Source organism: Loa loa, assembly GCF_000183805.2.
Source record: "Loa loa unplaced genomic scaffold supercont3.426, whole genome shotgun sequence".
Lineage (NCBI taxonomy): Eukaryota > Metazoa > Nematoda > Chromadorea > Rhabditida > Onchocercidae > Loa > Loa loa.
Window position 1 is genome coordinate 34,386 of NW_018108606.1, and position 16,004 is coordinate 50,389.

The 16,004-nt window shown below is 31.3% G+C and overlaps 2 protein-coding genes across 2 annotated transcripts; one reads left to right on the top strand and one right to left on the bottom strand.

Annotated features, from left to right (window-relative positions):
* Window positions 1-1,646: 1,646 nt before the first annotated feature.
* Window positions 1,647-6,383, bottom strand: LOAG_07008 (WW domain-containing protein; the record flags this gene model as incomplete). Its single annotated transcript, XM_020447315.1, has 13 exons — window positions 6,240-6,383; window positions 5,717-5,868; window positions 5,353-5,453; window positions 5,007-5,142; window positions 4,746-4,807; window positions 4,427-4,528; window positions 4,250-4,331; window positions 3,996-4,090; window positions 2,911-3,324; window positions 2,653-2,768; window positions 2,479-2,532; window positions 2,303-2,399; window positions 1,647-1,766 (listed from the first exon to the last, which is right to left on the bottom strand). The coding sequence occupies exons 1-13, from the start codon at window positions 6,332-6,334 to the stop codon at window positions 1,647-1,649; spliced, it is 1,626 nt and encodes a 541-aa protein (XP_020302440.1). The 5' UTR covers window positions 6,335-6,383.
* A 1,718-nt stretch (window positions 6,384-8,101) lies between these two features.
* LOAG_07009 (hypothetical protein) lies at window positions 8,102-13,146 on the top strand. The gene is made up of 13 exons (XM_020447316.1): window positions 8,102-8,195; window positions 8,538-8,662; window positions 9,142-9,312; window positions 9,549-9,656; window positions 10,154-10,357; window positions 10,551-10,667; window positions 10,757-10,860; window positions 10,921-11,091; window positions 11,256-11,442; window positions 11,545-11,631; window positions 11,923-12,054; window positions 12,259-12,447; window positions 12,811-13,146. The coding sequence occupies exons 1-13, from the start codon at window positions 8,144-8,146 to the stop codon at window positions 12,931-12,933; spliced, it is 1,770 nt and encodes a 589-aa protein (XP_020302441.1). The 5' UTR covers window positions 8,102-8,143; the 3' UTR covers window positions 12,934-13,146.
* The last annotated feature ends 2,858 nt before the right edge of the window (window positions 13,147-16,004 follow it).

Here is a 16,004-nt window from a genome sequence, read left to right on the forward strand (position 1 = left end):
TGAAATGATAATATAAAAACATTGGAATATTTTGCATACTAAAAGCAAAGCTGTTTTATTGATTAAATAATATGTCAAAATTGAGCAATAGCAATAGATTAAATTATGTAATAAAAAGTATTCGCATGTACATACGTATGCAATCCTCGATCAATTTACACTGATTAGAAAAAAGAAAAAAAAAAGAAAACTAAATCCTAGTTTAATATATATTAAGCTAAGTTTCAATCTTCATATATGGTTCAATCAACTTCTTATAATCTTTTCAGATTTAACTTTCAAGTTCAGTATGACTATTTTCTCTAAATTAATTGACAAATTCCTTGAGTAAAAAAAAATATCACATATTTATTATCACTATGTCTATACTGAATGAGTCAACGATATGTATGAGAGGATTAGAAGACGAAAGGTTATGATAATGATTTTTCACTCGACTCCATATCTGTAAGTTTATTAATTAATAAGAAAAGTTAGAAGACTTCTACTAGGCTATTAGATAAAGAATTCCATTTGAAATTTGAATCTAAGATGATTATGGGAAAATGAATTTGATGAGCACAATTTAAAATGAAACGTTACAGAAATTTACGAAATTTTAAAGTTTTGTAAAATCTAGAATAATATCATAAGAGGAGAAGTTTACTAATTATTTATGAAAATTGGATACTTGCCTATGATTCAAAGAAATTTATTAATTAATGAGGAGAATTAGAATGAGGAAATAATTTGGACGCATAAAGATGTGTAGTAGAACAAAAACAAACCAAAATAAACATATATTTTGTCTCCAGAATGTTTGTCACTTTTCAATATGCCGATGCCTAAAATGAGTAGTTGGCAAAATTTCATATGCTTTCTGATCTCTTCTCACTGAATGCTATAAGGCTGAAAGGGCATAATCATTCGTTATCAACGATAACAAATAATGACTTTTAGAACTAAATTCGATTTTTTTAACTTCAAGTTTCACCAGCATAAAATTTGAAAAACAATCAATTAGCAATTATAGTAAAACAACAAAAGCAAAAAATTATAGCAAAACAATGAGGAAAGGCATAAATAAATAAATATATATATATATATTTTTTTTGGTACAAATATGCTAATGTAAATGGTATAGTATGTTGACTCTTCTTCTTACTTGTTTTCTTCCTTTTCATGCACACTTCCATAACGGTAATGATAAACAATTGAAAGTAAAATTAACAAATTCCAAGATAAAATTGGAGAAATAGGGAGGAATTAGAAAAAACATATACAATACAAAAGAAACCTAGAAAAACAGCATTATTGCAAATGTGAAACCTTAGTGCAAGAGAATCAATCATTAGTGATTTGATACAATACTCACATCAAAGTGTTATCATGTTCTTAGATTATTAATTCGTACTTTGTTCTCACTTCTTTTCAAAAATAAATATGTTCTTTGCTTATCTTGCTAACAATAAAACTTTCTGACAGCATATATTTTAAAATTATAAGTTGAATAAAAAAGAAAAAGTTTACAATCACAACGAACTATAGGAATACATACATTTAAAGGAATTTCAATAATTTAGTTTTTTTCGCTTCTAAATTAAATAATAATAAATGAAAAGAAAGGCGAAAAAAAAAAAGAATACAATAGATGGAATAACAGGAAATTAATTATTAAGCGATATGGAATGAATGACTAGTTGTTTTTGCAATGTGCGCAACTTCTCTTTAACTGTGCTGGCTGCCTTTTCGTATTCACTTGTTAGCTGCTTTTTATCGAAATGGGTCTAGAAACAATAATACTCAGTTACTTTTATACCTACTTAGGCTTAGGCCCTCTTCATATCTACACATCCATAAACCTTTATATTTCTATGCTTATGTCCATATATTTTTATGCTTATGTTCAATATGTTCAATTGAATTGATTTTTGAGTCACCTTTTTATCTATATATTTATAAACAATTAAAGTTTGGCATTGCACACAAATTTAATTCTGCGTTCATGCTCAGCTCAATTAATTTTGATTCACTTATTTATGATAATATCCATCCACTTAGTCTCAGCGAACCTAATGAAATGCATTTTTCCAATAAATATATATAAGAACAGTAGAAGACCGACCTTCTGGAAAGTAGAGAAAACTGTTAACATTATTAGGTGATTCAGTTATTTAGTCGTCGGTTAAATTGCAGATAGTTCGCACCATCAATTTTAATTAAACAACACTCACCTTATCTTACTTGCTTATTTCGAATTCACAAGACGAGTAATTCTAAACAATCAATATATATGTATGTAAAAAGTTATATAATAACTTGCCGCCGATATAAAAACATCACGATCTGCATAAAAATCGTAAAATTTCGACACCATATCGACTAAAACACTCAGCGAGGATGACTCATTTGCGATGAACCTAAATGAAAACAGCAAATACACTTCGCGTCCGACAAGGTTTGATTTTTAAATGATCTGAAAGTAAAAAAAGAACTTACGAATCAATAACTTTGTTAATTCTCCTCGTGTCCTCAATAGATTTCTTGTCTCTCCTACAATTTAATACAATTTGCACTAACGATTATAAGAAGAATGAAAAGTTCGGAAACTGAAAACCTATAAATTGAGGTTACTTAATCCAACTTTAATTCAATAAAATTATGATAGCCGACCTGCACTGAAGATGCTGAACAAGCTCGGCAAATATATCCAAAAAATCATCCATGGAATGTCCATTTAATTCACATAATTTTCTCTTCTTAGATAATCTACCACCATTTCCACTACCCTCAAAATTTCCGCCATTAAAATTGATAACTTATAAATTTGTTACGAATGTAAATGTAAATTTCTCTATAAGTATTCGCAAGCTGGAAACTAGATTAGGAGCTCAAGAATATTGTCGTCCAATTTCAATCGAACTGTCTCACCTCTTTCCCTGCTTTTCGAACTGAATAGGGAATTGACCGCCACTGATGAACCTCATGATGTGCGACTGAACCTGACGTTCCACAGCTTCCTTTTTTACTACGAATGAAATTCCGCGATTGGTTTTTGCCAGCGGTCAGCGTTGATGAAACTGAACCATCATACGAAGAGATTTCCCTTTTTTGAGAAATAAATGTAAATGACGGCGAGGAAGAATGGCATTCAGATGGTACAGGTGAACATTCCATAACTTTCTTAGATGCAGTAACTAGCATAGTTTCAACAGCCGATGATGATGGCTTATCAACTAGAGTGAACGAGAAGTCCGACGGTGAGATTTTCTGTGGAGCATTTCTCATTACGAGCTGCTGACCTTTACCTTTCGGTGGACCAGTTGCTAATAAATGCAACAAATCCTGAAAGAAAACGATGAAAAATTAAATAACTATGGACAAAAAAGTTTTAAGTAGGTCAAATTCAATTTCTCTTTTAACTAAATTAATTGCAATATATGAGTCCATTTATGTTTAATTTAGACTTCTTTGACTAAATAGACCGAAATCAAAAAACCAAAACCAAAAGAACAAACTGTTAATCACGTATAATTAAATAATTTACAGAAGGAAATTCAACAAAGACTAAAACTAATGTAATGAAAATATAGACTACATAGTCTTGTATAATTTTCGGTTAATGAATTCATTGCAACTGAATTCATTGCAAAATGAATTTATTTATAAAACATAAATGAAAAGTAAGAGAAAATATAAAGAAAAAATAAAAAAAAATATGAATAGATGAAATACAAATGAAATATAAATCAAAAGCATAATGTAAGTAAAACACAAATAAAAAAGTACAAAATACAAGTAAAAAGAAAAAAAAATAAACAAAAAGTAAGGAAGAAGCACAACCTATGTCTACCTGCACAGCATGTTTTTCCTCCTGAATGCGACACAGCTGCATCTTTGACATAACGCATTCAGAGAATACTACTCATCAAATTATTTCGTTTAATCTAACCATTAATAATTACTAAAAGTTGCTAAATTTGAAAAAAAATAGAGTAATATAACAAGAATCGTACGTTTCTATCAGCTGTTGCAATATTGTGTGCCGCTGCTTTCACTGCAAGATTTTTGTCATTTGTGGCAAATACCACACGAACCGGTTCATTCTCGTCTGGAAAAAATATTTTTGCGATAGGGAACCTCCAAAAAACAACAGAAATATCATTAGGACGACATAAGCCAAACAGCTACAAAAGGTGCACAACAAAAATAATGAAAAGCAAAAAAGGTGGTGTGTGTGTGAAACATGAAACAAATGAAGTTAACTTACATTTCCTGGTGGTTACATAGGCACACTTCAAAATTATATCATCATTGTTTTGGCATCCAAATTCCTCCAAACCATTTGAGGCCTTAAAAAGATTCAAGGAAGAATGGCAGTCAAACTTCATGTAATTTATAGTTAGGAAAAATCACCACATAGATTGCGATTTCAATAGCAACAAACCTCAAAAGTGCTTTCTATGAACAGACAGTTACATCCGCGTTTAATGTAATCATGTAGATAAGCAATTGTTTTCACGGCTTTAGATCGCAATTCGTCAGATTTCTAAATGACATTTTTTGATGTAAGTGCGGGAAATAATATAAATGTAGAGAATAAGATATACACATTAATATGGAAAGATCATAAAAACTGTGATAGATCATAAAAGTAGGTAAAAGAAAACAGAAAATTGAAAATAAGTGAAATAAACGAAAATGCAATTTAACTGAACAACTGAATTAATAATGAATGAATTTCATGGTTGTTAACTGAAACTTACCGCTTTCTTTAAGCCATCTAATTCCTGGAGAACTGTATATGGAATAAGTGAGCAATATATTCCTATAAAATTACTATTATGAAGCGAAGGCTTGCCCTTTTAATAATGGTAATTATTTCTGCGGTTTGGACAGTTACGAATTTATGAATATAAGCCAAAAATGAGATCCCCGACATATATAAAGCATAATTTTAAAATCTTTGGAATAACTACCATTATTTGCTAAAAGAAATATTATTTGGGGCATAAAATAACACATACTTTGTGTGCACATTGGTAACAACGCTGTGTCTTGGAGAAGGCAGCTTGTGTCAAAAACTATAAGCACCATTCCAGCTTTTTCGCTTGTTTCACAGGCTCCCGTATTATTAACAGTATCAAAAAACGGTGCATTATTCTGAAAAATGAGAAGTCATTATAACGCAGGAACCAAAACTGAATATAGGCCTTCAAAACGCCGCAAACGTCCACTTGTCACTCATATTCCATCTTCAAAAATATCAAACTTGCAGAAGAACGCATTTCCTTCTATTCATCCCAAATTTATTTCATCAAAAAGTCTTGAAATGGAATACATCAGTGCCAGAATAAGTGAAGAAACACAAACTTTGACAAACAGATTAGGATGTAAAAAGTGTTCCCGACGAAAAGCTTGCAATTCTTCGACAACAAAATCAATCTCCATCGGCTCTTCGTGACAGCTTATATCTAAAATGGCGAAGACTTCACATTTTCTACATCTAAAAGACATTTCTAATTAACTGGTATCAACTTTGGCATATTCAATAAATAATACTTGCCAATCAGCTGTAACAAGGAATGCTATGATAACGAATGTTGTGACTTCAGAGAATACGAACAAAATGAAACAAAATGAAACAAAATGATAAACATCAAGTCAGTAATTCGCAACATCTGACACGTTTATCTGTCTTTATTATCACAATGATTGGCAAAAAATAAAAGAAAACCTTCTAAGTTAATTTCGTCGATTTCCATCAGCTCTTCACTTGGTTCGCTTGTATTCGGTACATCCAAGTCATGCAAGCAACCAGGTTTATCTGATAGTTCCTTTCCATCAACTTCCTCTGGAGCCAGGCTTCTTCCAGAGCTCAGATCTCCTCTAAATTACAAAGAAAATGAATTGCGAAAAGCTGTATATAAAGGATTAAATCTACTACAACTTTGCTTTACCACCTTCCTTATCTCTAACTTTCCACACAAGTAAAGTTTTTCGTTGAAAATTCGACAGAAAAATCTTCGCTGCCAGTTATTCACTCAACAGAAGTTGTTTTTGTACCGAAAAATAACTTCCACTGGGATGGTTTAATTATGGTTGATAAAGTAACGTTATCTTTGCCATTATTAGAAACATCTAAGATATTTCATTTCAAGAAGACATTATCGACACTTGGTTTCAGTAAAGTAATCATAGGAAGAATCAAATTAATCATGATTTATTGTGCCATTAATTAGTAAAATAGAATTCCTCACTTCTCCGGAACACCTTGAATTCTTTGTTGATGTTCTACATCTACCTTTTCCGCAGATGAATCTGATTTTTTCAAAAGATTCTCCACAGCCGGCATTTCCCATGTTGTTTGTTTCGTCTCCAAATTGAAATAAAATATCCTAAAATACAGTAAAAAACAAAAGTTGCTTGAAATTTTGAAAATTAAAAGAAGCTAACTGCAATAGAACACCTTGACAGATTCCAAATATCGTAATTTGCAAAAAAAATACACTGCAATTTTATTCTCATCATTATTCTCTTATTCTCATAACCACAATTTTATTGTTCCACCTACTCTTAGTTACCAGCTAACACTCACATTTTTGAAGAAAGCACTCACTAACTCCCGGCCAAATGTACTTCTTTGTCTTACTCTATGTATATTTACGAAAAGTTTTCTTAAAATATATCTAAAGGTGACAGGCTATTCTTCTCTGTTCACTATTCCTCATCCATCTTACTGTAGCAAATATTTCTCAAGATTTCAAGCAACAGAATTTACTATGAAGATAAACGATGACTATAAAGTTATAATATACCACACGTACATTTACATCTTCCCTTCCGTGAATTTACGTTATTCCTCACATACCAGAGAAATCTTAAGTACAGTAACGTTGTGTCTTGAGTATCCTTAATCGTTTTTTCTTCCTTTTTTCTCATCAATTGATACAACGGCTTCATTATGATAGTACAATTTATTATTTAACTATGAAATATTCGACAAAAGAAATATCGAAACCAAACAACAAGTAAATTTTACAAATTAATATCTCAAGCGACTCTAACAAATCTATGTTGACACTGTGACGTGCGTGACGTTGACACCAATGATTACATTTATTCATCTTACGTTTACCAACAGCGCTTATATATTATTCATATTTTTACCCATCCTCTTAGATCATTTTGTAAAGGAAAAAAAAACTCTCTGACCGTTTTCTTTTGTCCGAATAATATGCTTTCCATGGTTCCGGTAATCCTGACACATAGATTTCTTTCCTCTTCTTACTCATTATGATGAAAAAACGTGTACCAAACACAAATCAAATAATATGCATGAAATATCTGAAAGGAACAGTAAATCATAATTTTGCTGTTATTTTATTTCAAATAAAATTTCTTCAGAAACGAAATCATCATGAACAAACCTTTTTCTTCTTCGTACAGAAAAAAGAAAACGAAGAAAAAATGGTACAAATGATGTTTGCATAAATTATGCATAAATGTATTGATGGTTGAATTTTTTCAACGAATTAAAATGAATTCATTATAAATGACATTAATGAAGGTTCCCCTTTTAAAAAATAAGCACTTACTGAGATAAACTGAACTGACGGAAATCAAATTAAGAATTGAAATTAATTAATTAGCAACATAGCGCCGTATACTATACTAACGTAAATGTTCTCTTAATTACTGCTACCGGATCTCTCAACCTGTTGCACTATCTCATAAATCTTATCAATCTTTGTCTCTCCCAAATTTTTGTCTTCTTTCTCAACCCCTTCCCTTCCTTTCCATTTATAATCCGATATTGATGTCACTGCTCAACTTATTCCATCATTTATTGCTTCAAATTTCGCCAATTATGGTAATCCCCCTTGTCTCTTCCTAATTAATGCTATTTCTTTACCATTGCAAAATTCCATTATGCACTATTTTTTTTGTCTTGTCAACTCATTTTTGCATGCTCTCTTCTGTTTCTGTATCACCCTGATGTCTCAAAGTTATGATTAGGAGCTTTGTGAAACTTTTGGATTTCAGTGATGTCATTATTTTGCATATCTTGTCCAACCTTAATTTTGTTTCAATTTTATCTCATTCTTCCACTAAATTTACTTTTCAGAATGTGCGATAGCTTTGACAATTGTAAATTTGACTAATGTCACACTTTCTGGACGACGAATTACGCGGACTTACTGCTGCACAGCTTAGTATGTTTGTTTTAAATTTTATTAAGGTTGAATAATTTTGAAATTTTAGTTTGAATGTGAGTTTATTTGCTGACATTTTCAAGTAATTTTTTGTAAAGAAAATATTATCTTTATGTAGATAAATTTTATGTAAAGCATACTGTAGAGTCCTCATGTTCTCATTTGTTACTCGTAATCTTTTCAATTTTATTCATCAGAAAGACCCAAAATATTAGCTATGCCAGTATCATACCAAAAACTTGGAACTTCTGCATTGGATTTTAGCGTAGTCCAACTATTGTAATGGGTCTTTTTTTCTTATTAAAACTACTTTTTACTGAGATTTTTTTCCTCTAATTTTAGAGCAGGAAAAGCAAAATACCTCTTCTCAGTTACTTCGCGTTCAGCAGCAAATTAGCGATTTGGCTTATGGAAATTATCGGATTTATGCAGATGCCGGAAGTACTACAGAACGCTGCCGGCAATTGGTCAGTTTTTTCCAACGCATAGCTTTTTTTGCCGAAAAATTTTTCGTTTTTGTGCTAGAAAGCCTTTGTGTTGCTGGGAACTGGTCAATTCTTTCCTCTCCGGAATTGCTGGATTTTCCTTGGAAATGTGATCTTTCCTAGCTTTCAAATATGACATGTATGTAACAATTAAGTAATTGAGTGTTTACGGGAAATGAAATCCACCTCAATTGCATTTGATGCTTAGTCGATCTCCCTCATGCTGTATTCTTGTATGGCGGAAAGACAGAGGAACAAATACATTCAAGCAACAATATAAAACTAAAAGGAATCACAAAAGAAATCATGTCGCAAAGGAAAGGCAAATGAATGAATAAATAGACAGTAAAACTTTATCCTTCTGGTCTTTTTTTTTCAATTGAGCTTTTGATTTTTTATTTTTTGAGGTTAGAAAGAGACACCAAATAAGATGAGTGAAAGAATATTCGAAAGTTTTTAAGTTTGGAAAAGCAAATGATTTGGCTGAAGATATTGAAAAGGGGATCGAATCGATAAGAGAATCCATGAAACAGTTTGATTCTAAAAATGATGAAATAGCAGATGAGCTTCATTATCTGGAACTTGCTGAAAGGAAAGATTCACATTTATGGGACGTTTTAAGCTTGCCAACGGTAAATTTTTACAAATTCATTCATTTTAGAACATAAAATTACGCGGGATTTGTTAGGAATGCATCATTGGAAACTAACCCTTGAAAATGATTCAAAAAATCAAGATTTAAAATTATAACGAAATGGGACTGAAAGTTTCCAAAAAAAAGTGCAATTTAATTTCGAAATTACAATTTTACTGTGTTTTTCAATTCGCTTCAATTTTGGAGACATTTGATCAGAAATCTAGATTTCAGCGTATGGATATATGTATTCGAGCCGGCTACTACGATATGGCTTTTCTGTTAACCAATTATGGAGTGGAGTTGCAAACACATGGACTCACAAAAAATTCCCTAATTAAGGTTCTTCTGAAATTTACTCATTGTTAAAAATTTATGACCGACTTGATTAGTCAGAATGTTCTTGGAAATTGCTATGGAAATTACTAATTAAATGAAACTAGCTCCGAAATGCCAACAGCGCTAAGAAATTTTTTACATTTCAGTTTACATTTCTCTTTATTTTAAAAAGCCAGTTTGGTTTTCTTTGCTTTTTTCATTTTTCCCATATATGTTTTTCCTGGATTTTATTCAGTTTAAATATTTTATATTAAATATTACTGAAAGTTGAAGCAATGATTAAATATCTTAAAAGCTTAAAATTTATAGTTTAGAAATCTTGCTGGTGTATGAAAGTTAAGAGGCTTTGCGAATTCAAGTTTTTGCACGAAAGGAGATAATTATTTAGTGAAGGGAGCTAGCTATAAGAAGTTTCAAGGGCACTGTTATTGTTAAGTTATTATGCTAGTTTTATTATTGAAAGTTGTTACGATAATTTCGAATTTGCCAAATATTTGCAGCGGGTTGCTGATAAACTAATCGATGCTCGATATCAGTTACTGGATGAGCTGTTCAACAAATTTGCCGGACCTGTTGACTTAGCAAATAGTATTCAAATTGTGAATAATATCCGCAAAATCCCGTATTTGTCTTCGACGCAAATGCGTATTATGGTTTTACAGTATCGTGATGTATATCTTGAAAAGCGACTTTCGGATATTCGAGTAAGCCGGTTTTTTTCTTCAGGTTTGCAAGTACTTCCGTTTTAATAACTTATAGTCAAATGTCTCGCTGATTTCATACACCTCCTGAAAGACACCGATGATTCATCTCACTGTTTGTTGAAAACTTTCCCGTTTGATATTTCCTTGCTGATTCGTCAAAATATTAATAATTCTTGTCTAATTATATGTTCAGTCGCAGCCAGATTTCGTCCTTCGGATGGTTGAGGTTTATCGTGATTGTATGTATGACACTATGGTCCTCTATCTGGCTGTTTTTCCGGAAAATGAAGTAAGCAGACGGCAAATTGATGTGAGGATCTTTTGTGTTTTTCGGAAATAATAGTAGCTTTTCTTCTAGATAACAACAATTTGAGATAGCTTAAATTTTAATTGTTGTAGTCATCGATAGATCAGCGATGGGATGTCTGGCAAGCAACAACTTCCTCCATAATCCTCAGTGAATGGGCAATTCATAACCTTGACGTAATGTTCAGTCGTCTAAAGTAAGTCGTCATTCTTCCAGAGGCACTGTGATTTCATAACTCAAATGGTCACATATTCAGGAATGTCGATAATGAAGCACAAATTGATATTGGCTCTCTGACGAGTAAATTAATGAGTTTTGCTTTATCATTTGGTCGAATGGGATTGGATTTTCGGCCACTGATTGTAGAAATCATCGATGAATTTGTCACCAAGAGATTCTCTCTAAAAGTTCAGAATGCAGCGAACAAGTTAGTTTGGTGCAAGCTTAGAATTCGTAATTCGACTAGAACGCATGGCTCAAAGATTTTTTTATTTTTGAGGTGTTTATTTGTTTTTGATAATATCTCGTTAGTAACGATATTGTAGATTGATAGTAGCATTTCAAAATGATATTACACCTTTATTATTTTAGCTTGAAACAGTGTAGAACTATAGAAATTGATGAAGAGATACCGGACACTTTATTTTTATCTGGTACGCAGGACGGTAAGCAACCGTCAGCTCCTTCAGTACTTGCGTATTGGGATGATTTATGTATCTATGGGAATGCCTTAATTGATGCTTTAAATGAATTGCGAAGTGGTTTATCACCTACTCAGGTATGTATCGCGACATATTTATTTTTGGTTCTAGAAATTTTAATAAAATATACATTTCTATAAATGTTTTTAGGGTCCTTTTAGTTATTTGCTTGTTTCCAGATCAACACAGTTCTAAAGGATTTAACGATTTCAATGAACATTGTTGTTTGCTGGCTGTGTGATATGGAGAAATTGGTTAAAAAAGCAGTAAATTTTAATTTTTTAAAATTCTTTTAAAATTACTAATTCTGCAAACGCTGCTCTCTTTGAGGGAAGAAATTCACCTGTGAAAGAGGAGAGGAATTATATGTAAATGGATTTGTTTGTTTTGGGAATAAAATGTTTTCGTTTTTTCTAAGTGCAAATGCTATGGAAGTCTATTGTCAACCTTGAAAAGCAGTCTCAGTCTTGAAAAACAGCAGGTTACTCCAAGTGACTGACCGCATAATACTTGCAAACTTTCTTCTTTTGATTTTTCTTCATATAATTAGTTTTCAGATTATGGAAAAGGCAATTAAATTATTGGGGAAGTATTTTATACCATACATTAACGGCTGCTTGTTGGCTTTATATCCATACGAAATATGCTGTCGACCGTTTTATCGTACCATTTGTACACTAGAACAATACGTAAGTTAGAATCTGTCTGCAGTCCTAATTTAATTGTGGATTTTCTTTTCTCTTTTTCTAATTCTATATTCGCAGTTCCTTTTTCAGTTATTTCTGTTCTTTTTTAATCATCCTCTTCATCTCATAATTTATCTTTTCTGTTTTTGGTTCATTTACTCTCTTACATATTCTTTTTTAAAAAATAAATGATAAGGAATTTTGTAGGAAAAAAGGTGTGCTGTACAGATTAAAGAGATCTGTAACGATTGTCCCAATTCAATAGTAATTGAAAAGTTACTGGAAGAAGCGAATCGTTCCATAAATAAATATGTTGGAAATGTTTTAACGGTCACTAATGAAAATACGGAAGTCTGTGAAACAAATGTCCCTGATAGCAATGGTGTCTCACAGGAGGTGAGTATAATAGCTAACAGTTTAATATTTTTCGATACTTAATTAGACACTTATTGAAATAAGCTAAAAATGATTTTTTCGGTGAAGGTATGGTTTTTTAAGGAATACTTGGACCAACTATAATAAATGAAATAGATGTAAAAATTGTAGAAATTAATGCGGAATTGACTATATAGATTATTACAGGTAATATTTCTGGTTTTGCGGTTAATAATCATATGTTGCTTGACTCTTCCCCTCCTTGTTGTTCACTTTTTTCATCACACGACAAGAGGTGTTCAGTTTCAATTTGATATGAAAATTTTGCGCAAATTGTATAGTTTCAAGCCCTATTGTCCATAGAAGTATTGGTGATTATTGCAGGAAGTTATGCTGAAGTTATCGTTGGATGATGATGTAAAAATAGACGTTCAAAACGATGATAATCAGCATGAAACAAAAGAACACTCTCCAAAAAATAATTCAGAAAGCTATTCGACCACTTAGACTTCGATTTAAATAATTTTTTTCTCTACTTTTGTTAACATACATAACTTAAATGTCTCTACACATTATTTTTCTTAAGGTAAACTGTTCGTGTGATAATTTTTTTTTGGTCCGAGAATTTCTTCCAGCGATTTTTGTTGTGCATTAAGATTCCACCCAGGTAATTCAGTTTATGATGCATATCTTTTCTAGGAACATTTGTTTATGTGCCGTATGATAATAACTTATTCTTGTATATATTACTGCTAATGGGTTGATGTTTTTACTGCTCGTATTCTTCGGTCGCAATGAAGGAATTTCATCTTTGGATAGCATTGAAATTTCAAATAGATTAAGCACAGAACAAGAAAACGGAAAAGGAGACGAAGAAAATAACTAATGGAATGGTAGTCGATAATGTTTTGATATAGCAATTTCGGTACATCACATTAAGATTTTCAAATTCTGCCTTCTAACTTAGGTTCTCAGCAGACACGTACAATATATAAAAGATTTAATTAAATGAAGAATTTGTGGACATTGAAGTCCATGGACTAAAATATTTTGAGAATGCTAGATTCGAACGTACACCTACACGTAAAAGTTTTAAAATATAAACAAAACAAAAAAAAAGAAAAAAACCTACTTTTCTGTTGAGATCTAATTAGCAGAAAACGCCAAAGTGATGGAAGCTGTTAGTTTCTTCACTACTGAAAATTCAGAATCGAATCAGCTTTAATTCTTTAATTTTTTGGATAACTGGACTGGCCATTACACCACAACACTTATATATGTTTCTAATTCACACAGGTGGGCTATGCCAATAATAAATAATCCGCTTCCAACTCAATTTCTCCCTGAAATTTTGAAATTAATAGATTATCTTTGTATGGCGAGGACTCAATGTTACTTGATGATTCACGGAAGATTGCTTGATGTTAGGGATCCCATTTTGATTCACGGAAGATTGCTTGATGTTAGGGATCCCATTTTAACTACTTCCTTCAATGATGTTACTGATTTAGAACTTTAAATGCGTGAATGGTTTGCAAGAGAAACTCACAAATATATGTTTTCATTCATTTTGAATTAATGATTTGTTCTCGCTGGAATCATCATCTCTTTTTTCTGATCATTCTTGAGCTCTTCATCCAACATTTCCTGCAATTCGTCGCATTCCTTCTGGAAATCATTTCTTTCGCAGAATTAGTTTGGTTTGTCTTGAATGACATTATTAATTAATAGATATCAATTTTCCACATTTTAAAGTAGGTGGTAGAAAGGTAGAGATAATATATAGTTATGTTAGGGTAAGAAATGTTCAAACCATAAGTTACACCAGAGAATGATTAAAAGTGGAAGTTTCATTCAAATGATAAAATGAAAACAGGAAGGAGAAAAGAAATCAGGGAAGCAAAGCGATACAAAAACTAATTCTGCAAAATTTGTTAATTAATTTGCTTCAGGATTTTTGCGTTTACATTTTTCACGTTCAGCGCTCCTCTCATTTCCTTTCATCTCTCCACCGAGTCTTTTTTTTTTTTTTAAATAAAAAATCGTCAGCACTTAATTTCATGACGATCTGACAAAAATTTCAATTCTAATTTCCACCTTCAGCTAGTCTTTGATATAATCTCTATGAATACTACATTTAGATTTTGAAGACTAAAGAATTTGTTTTTTGGCTAATTTTTCAATCAATACCTTCTTTCAATCTATAAGTGCGGTATCCCTTCCATCTTCCCATTTCCTTCTGTGTAACTTCCGTATCATTTACTCTAGATCCACATTATCATGAGTAATTTTGTGAGAATTTTGTATCAGCTCTTCTGAATAATTCCGATGTATATTACTTTTACCCTAATTGGCTAATTAACTACATTTCACCAAACTCAAGTGATACTTGAAAGAGATTAAATTATAGTCAAAAGTTTTCAAAGCATGAATGTTAACGAACCTTTAAGCGTGCGCATTTCCGTTGCTGTTGTAAGCGATTGTGAGAGATTTTCTTTTTTGCTTGCGCCAAAGTAGTTTCATGAGTAATTGTTAGCCAATCGACGTCTCAAACTTCTCAACCTGAAAACTTTCATGCATCCCTATCAAAACAGGGATGCATGAAAGTTTTTAGGTTGAAGAGAAAATGTTCATATTTCCAAGTTCTGTGTGTCGGTCACTTCGCTGCTTTTTGATGATCATTTATCTGTGATGCAGGAAAATTCTAAAGGTTAAGTAACACAGCATGCAAAAAAAGTAGGTAATAAAATATTTGCAAAGTAAATGAAAAGCATGCAAAAATAAAGTTTGTAATAAAATATGTAAAAAAAAGTAAGTAAACGAGATGCAAAAATAAAATAAGCAATGATGTGTGCAAATAAAGTATGTAAAAGGTATAGAAAAATAAAGTTGGTAACAACATGTGTGGAAGGAAAATGAGTAAAAAGCAATGAAAAATAAGGTTTATAATAAAATATGTAAGAATAAAGTAAGTAAACGACACGCAAAAATAAAGTAAGCAATGATGAGTACAAACAAAGCAAGTAAGAACAAGGCAATAAATTTTGCTTTGCAATAAATAAATTTAAAAAGAAAAAACAAAGTAATAGAAAAATAAACAGTAAAAAAGCAAAAATAAATAAAAAATAACATAAAACAAATAAAAAATAATATTTTTCATAAATAAAGTAAGCAAAAGGAATGTAAAAATGAAGTCAATAATAAAGTATGCAGAAAAAAGTGACTAAAAAGCATGCAAAAATAAAATTGATAATAATACATGTACAACGACACCAAGTAAGAGGCATGCAAAACGTAATAAAATACGTACAAATAAAATAAGCAAGAAACATCCCAAATTACAGTAAGTAATAAAACATGTTGAAACGAGGTGAATAAAAGACATGTAGAAAAAGTAGGTAATAAAATGTTTGCAAATAAAGTGAATGAAAAGCGTGCAAAAATAAACTTGCTAATGATTCATGCAAAAGGAAAGTGAGTAAAAAGCATTTAAAAATAAAGCTTGTAATAAAACATGCAAAGATAAAGTGAACGACATGCAAAATAAATAAGCAATGATGTGTGCAAACAAATTAGGT

Bases quoted from the DNA above. Each gene is read 5' to 3' on its own strand.
- LOAG_07009 (XM_020447316.1), top strand. From the start codon at position 8,144: ATGTCACACTTTCTGGACGACGAATTACGCGGACTTACTGCTGCACAG. The intron at 8,663-9,141 runs GTCAGTTTTTTC...AAAGTTTTTAAG, and splicing joins CAGAACGCTGCCGGCAATTG to TTTGGAAAAGCAAATGATTT. The intron at 9,657-10,153 runs GTTCTTCTGAAA...AAATATTTGCAG, and splicing joins CAAAAAATTCCCTAATTAAG to CGGGTTGCTGATAAACTAAT.